General features: G+C 40.7%; 1 protein-coding gene across 41 annotated transcripts in view; it reads left to right on the top strand.

Moving 5' to 3' along the window:
* The window catches only part of LOC120959413 (uncharacterized), a 42,940-nt gene extending 31,274 nt beyond the window's left edge, over positions 1-11,666 (top strand). For 39 of the 41 annotated variants that reach the window (XM_049610979.1, XM_049610167.1, XM_049608734.1 and 36 more), the window contains one exon: positions 1,687-3,851. In XM_049610979.1, the coding sequence (XP_049466936.1) occupies positions 1,821-2,990 (1,170 nt within the window). In that variant the 5' untranslated portion in view covers positions 1,687-1,820 and the 3' untranslated portion in view covers positions 2,991-3,851. Of the gene's footprint in view, positions 1-1,686; positions 3,852-10,808 lie in introns of those variants that run through there. The other 2 variants (XR_007451798.1, XM_049605070.1) reach the window with 2 other exon arrangements.
* The last annotated feature ends 2,646 nt before the right edge of the window (positions 11,667-14,312 follow it).

Here is a 14,312-nt window from a genome sequence, read left to right as displayed (position 1 = left end):
GTACACCCTGTGATGGTTCACATGGCGTACCTGCCTCAGCTCGTCTAGTGTGATTGACTCTTTGGGAAAATGTAACAGATACTTTGCCTGCCGGTGGAACTGCTGTGGAGGCATCCGTATGGTTTTGATCGTGATTGGCCGTATATTAAATGCCGCAAGCGCCTCCGCGATATCCTCAACATCCGTTTCTGGGAGACCTCGAACCATTACTTTGGTCGTGCGTGCCTCGGGCAGCTGATGGGTGAAGCAATTGATTCGGTGCTGCTTGAACGTGTCGAGAATAGCTTTAAAATCCTTCGTATTGGTCACGAACACGGTGATGGCGTTCGTTGTGGTATTAGCCGTGTAGTGTATCACACCGGTAGCTGCAATCAAGTGGCGAACGTATTCTAGTGATGTGCCTGTAACTACGATCGGCGGTAGTCGGTCCATTTCGCTGTCCTCTTGACGTTGCGTTGGTTGCGAACCCGAGGGCTCCACTTCGTCATTGCTTGGAAGATTGTGCGAATCGTTCTCCGACACTGTTGGTGCACGGTCGGGCTCTGCACACTGATCCATTTGTTGAAACTGTGCCAGCGACATTTTTGCGCAGCCTCTCCGGGGCATCCCTTTTTTGCTGCGGCTCATCTTGACGGGCCGCGCGGTTCCGTCGTTTGCGCAGCTTCTCGACCAGCAGAACAGAAGCTAATGCACAACGTTCCTGTGTGTCAAAACAAAGAGAGAGAAAGAGAGACAGAGCATCAGCCCTCTTTCCCAAACTCGATCGAAGAGCAACGATGGTTGCTGCTGCTTAGATACAACGGTGGCTTTAATTTTGATTTGATAAGCGTGAAAGCATTGAAGCAATTTTCAAAGCGAAAAGTGAAGCCAACAAATGAAAAGTGCAACTGTTGTTAGCATCTGAAGCAACGTGCATTTGTGCTGTGCCAATGGTGCAATTATTTATTTACAGTGTGCTGTGTGTTCGTGATTTAAAACCAGTTTTGCAAAGTGTTTCGATTAAAAATGGCTTATATCTATGGTTACGCGTTTTGTCAGTGAATGTGTTAGGTGTGCGGCGTCGCGGTATGTTTTGTGATTTTATTGTGTACTTTTTAGTAGGAAATAGTTAAGCTTCTTTAAAGGGAAATGTCTGTAAATGCAACTGGATTGTGGTTTGGTGAATTTTAAAAAAATTCTAAGTAGATTAAATCATTAGAGCAAACTCTGAGTGGAACAGGAGAACTGTATTTTATCCCAATTGATACACACTCTCCCCAATGAGGACAGCACACATTGGAAAGTATATTAGATTAATAAATAAACAGTTCTGTACGTTTATCAGCGGTTTACTTTTATCTGTTTTTTATTTACTTTTCCAGCGAAACAGCACTGATGCACTGCGTCACAAACTGTATGATAGTTTTTATCCATTAACTCTAAAAGAAGCTGACATTAATGAAATGGCTGAGCCATTATCAGTAGATGGCTGAAATGATCCTAAATAATAAAAACCATCCTTTTCTAACCATTCCTTATTTGTTCACAGTTAATTACCGCTACACATGTTTCCCCTATTTTCAGTCGGGGAACAGTCTTTGTTTGTTGTACTAAATGTACTAATGTACTAAAAAAAGCTTCGAAATTCTTCGTCCTCAAGATACCTCTAATACAAAAAGTTTTAATACATTTTCTATTTTTTTACAGGAATTTTCTTACATCGCCAATCGCTCCAAGTACATCACCAAAACGTAAGTCACCCTATTGCTCCGATCCTCGTCATCAATTCCTAGCAGGGTATCAAACGCTTCCAATACGATATCGGTGGTTAGTAGAATGAAATGAAATTGCTCTCCACGGTTTTCTGTAGCGTTTGGATTGAATGTTCAACAAATTCTCTTAAGCTTTGTAGCTCACGAAGCAACATTGTATTGTCCACATTGTCAGGTGCGCGCGTTGTCGCTGAAGAGGAGCACATCACATCAGGGAGCTGTGCCGTAAACAGTTCATTTTCATCCAGTAAACCATCACAAACGTCCGCACCTGTTGCTGCTAGGCAAGTGAGTTTTTCAGCTGCTCTGCTATTTACAGCTGTGTTAGGTAATGATAAATGCGTTAGCGAGTCGCTTATGTGCAATGCAGATGGAAGGGTATCTGACGATTTTGTAACCATCTCCGATTCGATTCCGATCGGGAGGAAAGGCGCAGGAATTCCCGCCATGTGCTTCATCTCACATGGTTCCAGATCGTTCATTAATGGTCGACCGATGTCTAAACCCGGTAGCGGAGTTAACGAAGAATGCGCTTCGGGTGCAAGTGATGGCTTGATGGCACCTGACACCCGCTTAGCACGGCTCTTTCTAGTTCGTTTAACAGTATTGGATGTGGCTTTCTTTTTATCTTGCTGTCTCACTGGTATGTTTGACGCTGATGCTGATGGAGAAAACACGACGGATGATGATATCTTGAAAGCATCCTGCACAATTGGTTGCAAAATAGTACATGGTGTAGACATCACCAACGGTTCTACCGCTCCGGATGATGACGCTGTCAAAGGTAAGGGCAACGATGATGCTGAGGCTTCCGCAGCAGCCGGAGGTGTGGAGCGCGTTACATTATTTGGCACAGTTTGTGCAATCGACCGCGCTGCCTCCCCAGACGACAACGGAGCTAGCGGAGGAGGAAGCGATTGCTGGATTGATCCAGGTTGTTTTGCGGGCAGTCCTGCTGCTCCGGATGACGACGCTGTTAAAGCTAAGGATAGCGATGATGCCGAAGCTTCGACAACAACATACGATATGGAACGCGTTAGAATGTTTGGCAGAGTTTGTTTAATCACCCGGCGCTGTGCTGCTGCTCCGGAAGATAACGGAGCCAGCGGAGGAGGGAGCGCTGATTGTTTTGCCGCTCCGGACGATGAACAAGCTGGCGGAGAACGCTTTACTGGTTCCACACTGGATGCCAGTGATGATGCTAGCATTAGTACGTTAGTTGTTGAAGAAACCTTATAGCGAAAAAAAGCCAGTATTTCATATTAGACAGGACAAAATATCTTCTTTTCTTATTGTCACTTACGTTGGAATTATGGATATCCATTCAGACATTAATGTATAATTTGTCGATACTCTTGGGATTTCTTGGAACAAGTTTCTTGGAAATTTCTTGGATGGTTTGGAACAAGTTAAACTGTAGCGGAAGGTAAGAAGGCACGACACATCAATGAGAAAAGAATGAAAAATAAAAAACCATATTTTATGAATAACTATCAACTACAATAGAAAAGAGAATTAGAGCATACAAAATGCTCTCCTTCCTTGTTCAATCCGACACAAGTGGGAACGGATAAGTAACTATGTGTGTGTGAACGCAACGTGTGCGTGAAGGCTGGTTTTTTGCGTTCTGAAAGTTTTTACTTTGACTGCTCCTAATTGAAACACTTTTCACCATCTTATGGGATTTTTTACACAGTTTTGACATGGCACGTTGTACACTTGTATACGAAGTCGAAACAAAATGTATCATTTCCAATTGGAGAAGTGCTCGGCGGGATTGAGACGATAGCGGGATTTGTTCTCAAGCTAAGAGAAACTAGGAATTCAGTTCCATCAGTATAAATAAAAATAAACAAATTAATAATAATAAATATACAAAGCGTAACCCGTAACAAGCATGTTTCCGGCTCAAACCGATTTAGGTATTCTATCGTATTATACAATTGAACTATATGACTCAGTGCTGATTCAACCCTTTGTTCGCACAAGGGTTACACAACGGGGTCGTAAAACATGATTGAACAGAAACCGCGCGCAAGCGGCACCCACTCTTACTGCGGCAATTTATTCCAACTGCAATAACTTCGCCAACAGCGGATGTAAAGAAAAACGAAAGAAAAAACGATCGTGTGATTCACTGGTGACGAGTCACTCAAGGAGTGACGCCAACTTCTTTGTTTGATGCATTTGAAGCCACTGAAAGCACTGAAAGAAAGAAATAGAGAGGCACACAAATAGATTCTAACTGACAACACTGAGGAACTGCAAATAAACCTCGACCCAACTCCGAGCGAAATTCAACGCAGAATAGCCGATGTATTTTTCCTCCTTTTGTGTATCGTCTTGTAAGTTTGGTTGTGCTGAAAATGAAAGAATCCTTCGAGGAGCTATGGACGATGACACTCTGACGACAATTATGGATGCGCTGGAAAAGTCTTGCGGGCGACTGGATGTGCTGAAGTATGATCGACTGTTGCCTTCAAGAGCTGATAGACCGGAGGCGCCAGTTGGAACTGTGCAGAAGTGTAGACATTTCACGTTGAACGAGTTCGGAGTCTGGATGCAGATGATAGCGAAGTAGACGATAAATGCGGCAAACTGTAAGGTGCAACACGAGCAGACACAGCAGGTCGAGCAGAGCCATCAGTAGACGATTTCAGGTCCTTCTTATGAGATATTGCAGCTCAATCAGACCTTTGAAACCGATTGAAGAGCATTCGGAACCTCATACAACCACGAAGACGCACTGGGTTAATGTGGAACTTGCTGCCGATGGTGGAATAATGAACTCATTGGCGATGCTGCAGAACAATACGAAACACGACCACGGCTTCCATTGACGGAACGACAACATCTTCCTACCGAAACCCTGTCACATGGTTCTAGCTGGAGCTGGAGACTCGGGAACGACCAATGAGCCGCTGCGAAGAAAAATTACGAACTGCGCCGGAAGTTCTAGATTACGTCAGACTGCTCAGAGAAGATGCGTTGAAAGCGCTCTACACCTTGGAAATGCTATCGACGAGTGTTTCTGGTGACAAACCCTCGTTGCTGGAAGCTGCTGCTCCTTAAACGTTATTGCTGGACGAACTCAACTGATGTTTGTAGACTGTTGAACGAGGACGCAATGAGGATCGCTCCAAAATAAACTGCACGGAGCGGACGAAGCGAGACTAAGCGGATGCAGCAAGACATTGCGGACCAACTTAAAGCAGCAATCTCGACGCTGAACGATGGTCTTGTAAGTTTGGTTGTGCTGAAAACGAAAGAATTCTTCGAGGAGCTATGGACGATGACACTCTGACGACAATTATGGATGCGCTGGAAAAGTCTTGCGGGCGACTGGATGTGCTGAAGTATGTTCGACTGTCGCCTTCAAGAGCTGATAGACCGGAGGCGCCAGCTGGAACTGTGCAGAAGTGTAGACATTTCACGTTGAACGAGTTCGGAGTCTGGATGCAGATGATAGCGAAGTAGACGATAAATGCGGCAAACTGTAAGGTGCAACACGAGCAGATGCAGCAGGTCGAGCAGAGCCATCAGTAGACGATTTCAGGTACTTCTTACGAGATGTTGCAGCTCAATCAGACCTTTGAAACCGATTGAAGAGCATTCGGAACCTCACACAACCACGAAGACGCACTGGGTTAATGTGGAACTTGTTGCCGATGGTGGAATAATGAACTCATTGGCGATGCTGCAGAACAATACGAAACACGACCACGGCTACCATTGACGGAACGACAACATCTTCCTACCGAAACCCTGTCACATGGTTCTAGCTGGAGCTGGAGACTCGGGAACGACCAATGAGCCTCTGCGAAGAAAAATGACGAACTGCGCCGGAAGTTCTGGAGGACGTTCGACTGCTTAGAGAGGATGCGTTGAAAGCGCTCTACACCTTGGAAATGCTATCGACGAGTGTTTCTGGTGACAAACCCACGTTGCTGGAAGCTGCTGCTCCTTAAACGTTATTGCTGGACGAACTCAACTGATGTTTGTAGACTGTTGAACGAGGACGCAATGAGGATCGCTCCAAAATAAACTGCACGGAGCGGACGAAGCGAGACTAAGCGGATGCAGCAAGACATTGCGGACCAACTTAAAGCAGCAATCTCGACGCTGAACGATGGTCTTGTAAGTTTGGTTGTGCTGAAAACGAAAGAATTCTTCGAGGAGCTATGGACGATGACACTCTGACGACAATTATGGATGCGCTGGAAAAGTCTTGCGGGCGACTGGATGTGCTGAAGTATGTTCGACTGTCGCCTTCAAGAGCTGATAGACCGGAGGCGCCAGCTGGAACTGTGCAGAAGTGTAGACATGTCACGTTGAACGAGTTCGGAGTCTGGATGCAGATGATAGCGAAGTAGACGATAAATGCGGCAAACTGTAAGGTGCAACACGAGCAGATGCAGCAGGTCGAGCAGAGCCATCAGTAGACGATTTCAGGTACTTCTTACGAGATGTTGCAGCTCAATCAGACCTTTGAAACCGATTGAAGAGCATTCGGAACCTCACACAACCACGAAGACGCACTGGGTTAATGTGGAACTTGTTGCCGATGGTGGAATAATGAACTCATTGGCGATGCTGCAGAACAATACGAAACACGACCACGGCTACCATTGACGGAACGACAACATCTTCCTACCGAAACCCTGTCACATGGTTCTAGCTGGAGCTGGAGACTCGGGAACGACCAATGAGCCTCTGCGAAGAAAAATGACGAACTGCGCCGGAAGTTCTGGAGGACGTTCGACTGCTTAGAGAGGATGCGTTGAAAGCGCTCTACACCTTGGAAATGCTATCGACGAGTGTTTCTGGTGACAAACCCACGTTGCTGGAAGCTGCTGCTCCTTGAACGTGATTGCTGGACGAACTCAACTGATGTTTGTAGACTGTTGAACGAGGATGCAATGAGGATCGCTCCAAAATAAGCTGCACGGAGCGGACGAAGCGAGACTAAGCGGATGCAGCAAGACATTGCGGACCAACTTAAAGTAGCAATCTCGACACTGAACGATGGTCTTGTAAGTTTGGCTGTGCTGAAAACGAAAGAATCCTTTGGGGAGCTAAGGACGGTGACACTCTAACGACAATTATGGATGCGCTGGAAAAGTCTTGCGGGCGACTGGATGTGCTGAAGTATGTTCGACTGTCGCCTTCAAGAGCTGATAGACCGGAGGCGCCAGCTAGAACTGCGCAGAAGTGTAGACATGTCACGTTGAACGAGTTCGGAGTCTGCATGCAGATGATAGCGAAGTAGACGATAAATGCGGCAAACTGTAAGGTGCAACACGAGCAGATGCAGCAGGTCGAGCAGAGCCATCAGTAGACGATTTCAGGTACTTCTTACGAGATGTTGCAGCTCAATCAGACCTTTGAAACCGATTGAAGAGCATTCGGAACCTCACACAACCACGAAGACGCACTGGGTTAATGTGGAACTTGTTGCCGATGGTGGAATAATGAACTCATTGGCGATGCTGCAGAACAATACGAAACACGACCACGGCTTCCATTGACGGAACGACAACATCTTCCTACCGAAACCCTGTCACATGGTTCTAGCTGGAGCTGGAGACTCGGGAACGACCAATGAGCCTCTGCGAAGAAAAATTACGAACTGCGCCGGAAGTTCTGGAGGACGTCCGACTGCTCAGAGAGGATGCGTTGAAAGCGTTCTTCACTTTGGAAATGTTATCGACGAGTGTTTCTGGAGACAAACCCACGTTGCTGGAAGCTGCTGCTCCTTAAACGTGATTGCTGGACGAACTCAACTGATGTTTGTAGACTGTTGAACGAGGACGCAATGAGGATCGCTCCAAAATAAGCTGCACGGAGCGGACGAAGCGAGACTAAGCGGATGCAGCAAGACATTGCGGGCCAACTTAAAGCAGCAATCTCGACGCTGAACGATGATTGCACCTGAGTAACAGCTACACCTACAAGAAATGGAATGAAATATACCACGCATCAAGCACCACCGGACACTTCCGAGCAGGGACGGAACAGAAAACTTGCAGTTAGGTAGACCAAGCGTTGAAGCGACCTCTTTCCTATTACCGACGGACATTTTAGCGATGGTAATCGGTAGTTCCTTCCGCACTGGATAGTTGTCGAAGACAATAGACGATGGACGATTAATTTTTAACTATTTGTGGACGAACAAACGATGGAAACCAACAGTACTTAGAAAAATGTTAGCAATGAGGAACGATGCTCGACGTTTAACGTTCAACGTGTCACATCACAGTTTTAACGCCCCAAATAAAACGTTGTCGATGATTATTGAATTCATATGGGGTTTTATCACAATTATATGCATACGTAATGTGAGTGCTCATTTTGTCACATTTTTTCCCCATAGTATTATTACATGGACATAAATCAAACATCGAGTTTGGCCATGAAAATAATTTCCAAAGTTATATTTTAACCCACCAAACGCTAACATTTACATATCTTGATTAATGGAAAATCAACGTCAAACCATTGTAGATGGCACTCAATCGATCAAACTATTCTCAAGACGAAATCCCACAGGGATTTCATATTATTACATTAATCTTTGCTCATAATAAAATGCTTACATGCAGATTTAAGTAATTATTTACGAAAGGCTCGATAGGTTTTTCACAAATCTGTCCAATTAATGAAAATGATTCCAAGTCAGCGTGTTGTGACAGTAAACCGAAAATAACAAAGTGTGTGTCCATTCCTGCATTCACCAAAGACATATAAAATTAATTTACAACTGTTTTTTAATCGATTTTAGAATACAAATAAAACAATGCTCATACAAACTAAAACATAAAAGCCACCGTTGAAGGAGGATTTCGTAAAATCAACGAGTCACTGCACTATTTTGTACGATTGAAACGATTGCCGTTGTAATATTTTGAGAAATGAGTATTTATCGTGTGAAATCGCTTTAGTTAATGTTCGATACGCGTTTAATTGTTTATTTTATGTTTAAAATTTGCCTTGAAATAAGCAATATATTTTCACTGTCACAATTGCGTCTAATGTTTTTGCCAAAGGAAAGGGAATGGTAAGAACTATGTTTAACTATAAACTCATACTTTTAAAGTGTTCCAAAAAATAGCTATATTTCAATTTTATCCCTAAGGAATTGAAATAAAAAAAAACATGAACATAGTTTTTATTTGTGAGCTTTCCACTATGTTTAAAATAATAGCACTTCGTCACTCTGCTTCTGGAAATTGAGGACACACAAATAAACTTACAAGCACGCAAATTAGGTCAATCAGTCCATGTTTTAAAATGATAGCGTTACAAATTTAAAATAATCTTCTATCATATGAGGCAACCGATCGTCGCAAGCAGTGGCAAACTGTGGCATGAAAATTGTAATATTATCTATTGCACACGCAAAGTCAATATTTCACCTGGGATATTTCCCTAACGTTCGACACCGGTATTTCGCTGATGCAAAAACAGCTCCAAAGCCCACAAACACAGTGCAGCATGATGTTTGAGATTTACTGAGCAGCGTGCTGTAAACCAAAAATCTATGAAAAAACGCTTTACAGCGTTCGGTAAATAATTGGCCGAAAAACTGACAGTTAACAATCTATATCACACCTAATCGTACTGTTCCAGATTCTGTAATTCTACCTATTTTTTATCGTATGGCAAAAAGAACCGATTGCTTCCAGTTTAGCTCTGCCAATTTTCGTAAAGCACACGTACCAAAAATCACTACCACACGTAACGCTCACTTTTCTGTTCTCACTGCGTTGCGGTCTTTTGTATCAAAGCTTTTCTTAACTTGGAAAAAAATTTAACACTTGGTTGATCTAACGACACGAAGCCCGGAGCAGCGTTACCGTACGATTCAACATTCCCGCAGCGCAATGCGATCGAAAAATCACTCAATTCTCTGGCTTTCGCCATACATGCAACTCACGGGCGCTCATGAATTAATCCTTTCTCGCTTTCGCTTTTATATCGTTCCTTTTTACGCGCGTGTAGCTCGCTGTCAATCGTGATTTGAGTGGAGTGTACTCTCTCGGTTAGGGCCGGTACCGAACACACTTGCGTGTATATTCGGTCCTATGAGCGCCCATGAAACTCGGGACGAGTACCGGCTTCGAACGACGAAATCCGTTCGACGCTCATGAGAGAATGAGAACCATTAGATACAACTGTCAAGCACTTAAAGACGTTTATATCTACGATTCAAGGATGGTTAAATTTTGAATTTTGATTTTTTTGCCATTGGTATTGGATTTCATTCGTTACATTGGACGATTATATATATTGGACGATTTGTTATCAATTATAAGGCAGCTTTACTCACTTTCTTGAAATTTTTAATTTAAAATATTTCAAATTTAGGAGAGACGGCAGCATTGGATTTATTTTTTAAAAATGTATAAAAATATTGATTGATTTTATTTTAAAGAATTATAAGCGTTATTTACATGGTGAAAATGTTTCGTGATATTTTTCTATAAACTTTTCAGCTGTGTAACCAATTTATATGAAAAACATTAAATTTGATATATATATATATATATATATATATATATATATATAATAATATAATTAAATAAGTACATTACATATATTTAAATACATATATATATATATATATATATATATATATATATATATATATATATATATATATATATATATATATATATATATATATATGTATTTAAATATATGTAATGTACTTATTTAATTATATTATTATATATATATATATATATATATATATATATATATATATATATATATATATATATATATATATATATATATATATATAGTGTTGTATATAGGTATATGTATATAGGTATATGTCAAATGTTATGTTTTTCATAAAGTTATATATATATATATGTGTTATATATATATATGAGTGTTGTATTTATAGGTATATGTCAAATTTTATGTTTAACATAAAGTTATGCGTCACACAAATTTCGAATAATGATTCGCAGTTGCTGTCCGCTCTAGCGGCCACGGCGCTTCGGAATGTAGGAAAATGAGACAAATAATCAATTTCTTATTTCACAGGCATGGCTTTCTCACAGCGGCTGGAGCTCAACAAAGAAAAATACCGTCTTGGCGTACGATAAGTGGTAGCCGTTGCAGAAAAGTGTGATAAATAAAGTTATGTGTATCTTTCAATTCTACTGTGAAATGTACTCTGCCCCAATTCAATGTGTATGAAACATAAAAATCATTTCATCGTTGAATTGGTCCAAAATGTATCGAATTGCTTAAGAAACACTTTGAACGGCTCAGTAAAAAGGTTTTACTGTGCTATCAAACTGTTAAATTATTTTGTTTTTTCGCCACAATTTTAGTCATATACTATTGATTTGCTCCTTATATTTTGTCATAAATAGTTTTTGGAAAATTTGGCATTTTTTGTAGTTTTTTACCACAGTGCTATTACATGAAAAAAAATCAAATAATGGAAAGACATCAGCAAACACAGTTGATTGTAGATCGGGTTTTGTCATGAACATAATTATACAAGTAATATTTGGTGGGTTCAAACGCTAACATTTGCTCTTCAAAATGAATGAAAAATCAACGTCAAATCGTTTTACATTGGAGCTGATCGATTAAACTTTCCTCAAAAGGAAATTTGATAGAAATTTTATATAGTTACATGAATGTTCGCTGTTCGCTCATCATATTATGCATGCATGAAGAACAAAATAATTCTTTACGATAGGCTCAATTGAATCTTTACAAATCTGACTAATCAATGAAAATGTTTCGAAGTCAGCTTGTTGTGACCAAAATACCAGAGTGTGTGATACGCAGCTTATGTATATTCGTGCATCCATCAAACATATATTAAAATAATTAATATTTTTTTAAATCGATTTTACCAATAAAAAAAATGCTCACACAAACGCACTTACCTTTGAATGAGGTCTTCGCAAAAGAATGAGTCACTGCACAGTTTTTCAGATTGAAACAATTGCCGAGATAATATATTGGGAAATGGGTACTTTTTGTATCAAAATCGCTTCAGCTCGGGATTTCGTTCAAAGTTCGACACGTGTTTAATTGTTTATAAACGTTATTTTTTTTGCGTTGAGATAAGCAATATATCTTCACTGTTACAATCGCACTCGGTCCAACCTAATATTTTAGCTAAATGATAGGAAATGGTGAAAACTACAATGCCTTTAACATACATCCTTGAGATCTCTTGAGACTTTTTCTGGCACATTGAACTTACAACTTCTATACTAGTTTCTAGACAATCACAAAAAATGGATTTTTTTTAAATTTTACCCTAAGGTATTGAAAAAAAACTTCTCATAAATAGCGGCAAATTTATTTACGACCAATGTGTACTACAACCGATGATTGATTTAATCCATTGCTTTTAGAAATTGAAATTTCAGGACATACAAATACAGATACAACCACACAAAATAGGCCAATCGAATCATGGAATAACTAACTTTTATCAAATGAGGTAGCCGATCATGGCAAGCAGTGGCAAACTGTGACGTGAAACTTGTAATATTATCGATTGTACACGCAAAGTCCATATTTCACTTGAGAGATTTCCAAACGTAGGATGCCAGTATTTTGCTGATGCAAAAAAAGCTCCAAAGCTCACAAATTCAGTGTAGCATGATATTTCAATTTTACTCAAAAACGCTTAGCAGCGTGATATAAACTAAACAAATATTACCAAAATCTATTTAACGCTAGTTCGGCAAATAATTCGCATGATAGCAAATTAGTTTCGTATTTTTCCCTCAAGTCACTGTCAGTAAACAATCTACATCAAACCTAATGGAACTGTTCCAGATTCTATAGTTCTACCTATGTTGTATCGTATAGCAAAAACGACAGATTGCTTCGAGTTTGGCACTACACATTTTTACAGAGCACACGTACCAACTATCACTACCACACGTAACGTTCACTGTTTAAAAAAAATAAATCTATCACTTTTCCGTTTCACTGTGTTGGGGTATGCTTTTTACCAATGCTTTTCTTGACTTAGAATTTTTCTACCACTTGGTTGCTCTAACGTCAGGCTGAGGCCTGGAGCAGCGTTACCGTACGATTCAACGTTCAACGATCGAATGACGATCAACGACGATCGCTGTGCTCTCTCTCTGTAGCGAACTTGTGCGAAACGCGTTTACGTATGTGTGCGTGATCGGTGGGTTAGCAAAAATGAATGTGCGAAAGCGATGGAAGCCACGAGCTTATTTACGCATCTATCTTTTTCGTTCCCAACCCGGCTCTCAGAGAGGGAGTCACGGAGAAAAAAGTGCGGCACTCACCACTGCAAATTTCCCCTCATCTTCAAGTGAGTTCCTTTTCGTGCGGCTCTCTTTCTCGCATTTATTCTCATTCTCACTTTCATTCTCATTCTCACTTTCATTCTCATTCTTACTCGCATTTTCATTACAATTGTTTTATTGCTAACACTCTGGACCTGTTTGCTGTCGTGTTTTAAAATGTTTTGTTTCAGTTTATTATATTCCTTTCGCTCCTCAACTTTTAGTGCAAATGTGCACCATTGTGTCTTGTATGAAAACGAACAAGATTAATTAAAAACTAATTTGACATAACAGTTTTATTAATTATCTGAGCCAAGGCCATTGGTTTTCAACTATCCGTTTCCGTTGTGTCAGTCCAACAGTCCAATAGAAAACTATCCACATGATTAGTACACTGCTCGATTTGGAAAACACAATTGTCCACCACGTTAGTAGTAAACCCCTGTAAACAAATTAGGTACGCAATGGGTTAAAATATGGATCAATGGCAACGACTAGCATCATTTTTGCATGGAAACATGTTCAAACGTGTTTTCGAAGCACCTTCGCTCCGAAAGCAATGCGGCGCAGCTCAAGCAGAAACAAAACGGACAACGAAACAGCGGCTCGAGTCTCAGTTGGGCAAAACAGTACAATCAATTAACCAAAAGGCAGATAGGTTGTTTAAGTTATCCTTGATATCAGTTTATGTCCTAATATTGTATATAAGATTAAGTAAAAACAACAAAAAATAGGAGGTTTGTTAAGCTATTAGCATTTAATTATGAAGAAAAATGAATTATTCATTTAAAAATAAAAATAGAAATGAATACGATAGAAAAAATTACACTCTGTGCGCTGACGATTTTAGTATACGGATTATGTCAATGCTTATTGCCTGTACTTCATCTCAGCAACTCTCATCGAAAGAATTGGCAGCACCAACAAAGAGAGATAACTTGCTGCTCTGAGCTGCAACACTGGCCTTGTATTAGAACAGGTATGTCAAACTAGCATGTCCCGAGGGTTCTGTATGCGGCCCGTTACGGTACGAAGTTATGATTAACGTTTGCATTAAAAAAATGGATAAAAATTTGTGGATTTTCCATGGGTTCACCTTAACTTGTTTTTACAAACTTTCTTCTGCTTTATCAGCCTTAGTAGCCTATGAGTTTCTGGACGAAGTTTGACACCTCTATCAGTCGAACTCTAACCATGATGGGCAAACAAGTGAAGCAACTACGTTTAAAAGCGGGCGCGATCAAAGAAC

The sequence above is a fragment of the Anopheles coluzzii genome, chromosome X (genome assembly GCF_943734685.1).
Source record: "Anopheles coluzzii chromosome X, AcolN3, whole genome shotgun sequence".
NCBI classification, from domain to species: Eukaryota; Metazoa; Arthropoda; class Insecta; order Diptera; family Culicidae; genus Anopheles; species Anopheles coluzzii.
This window is presented reverse-complemented; position numbering and strand designations above follow the sequence as displayed.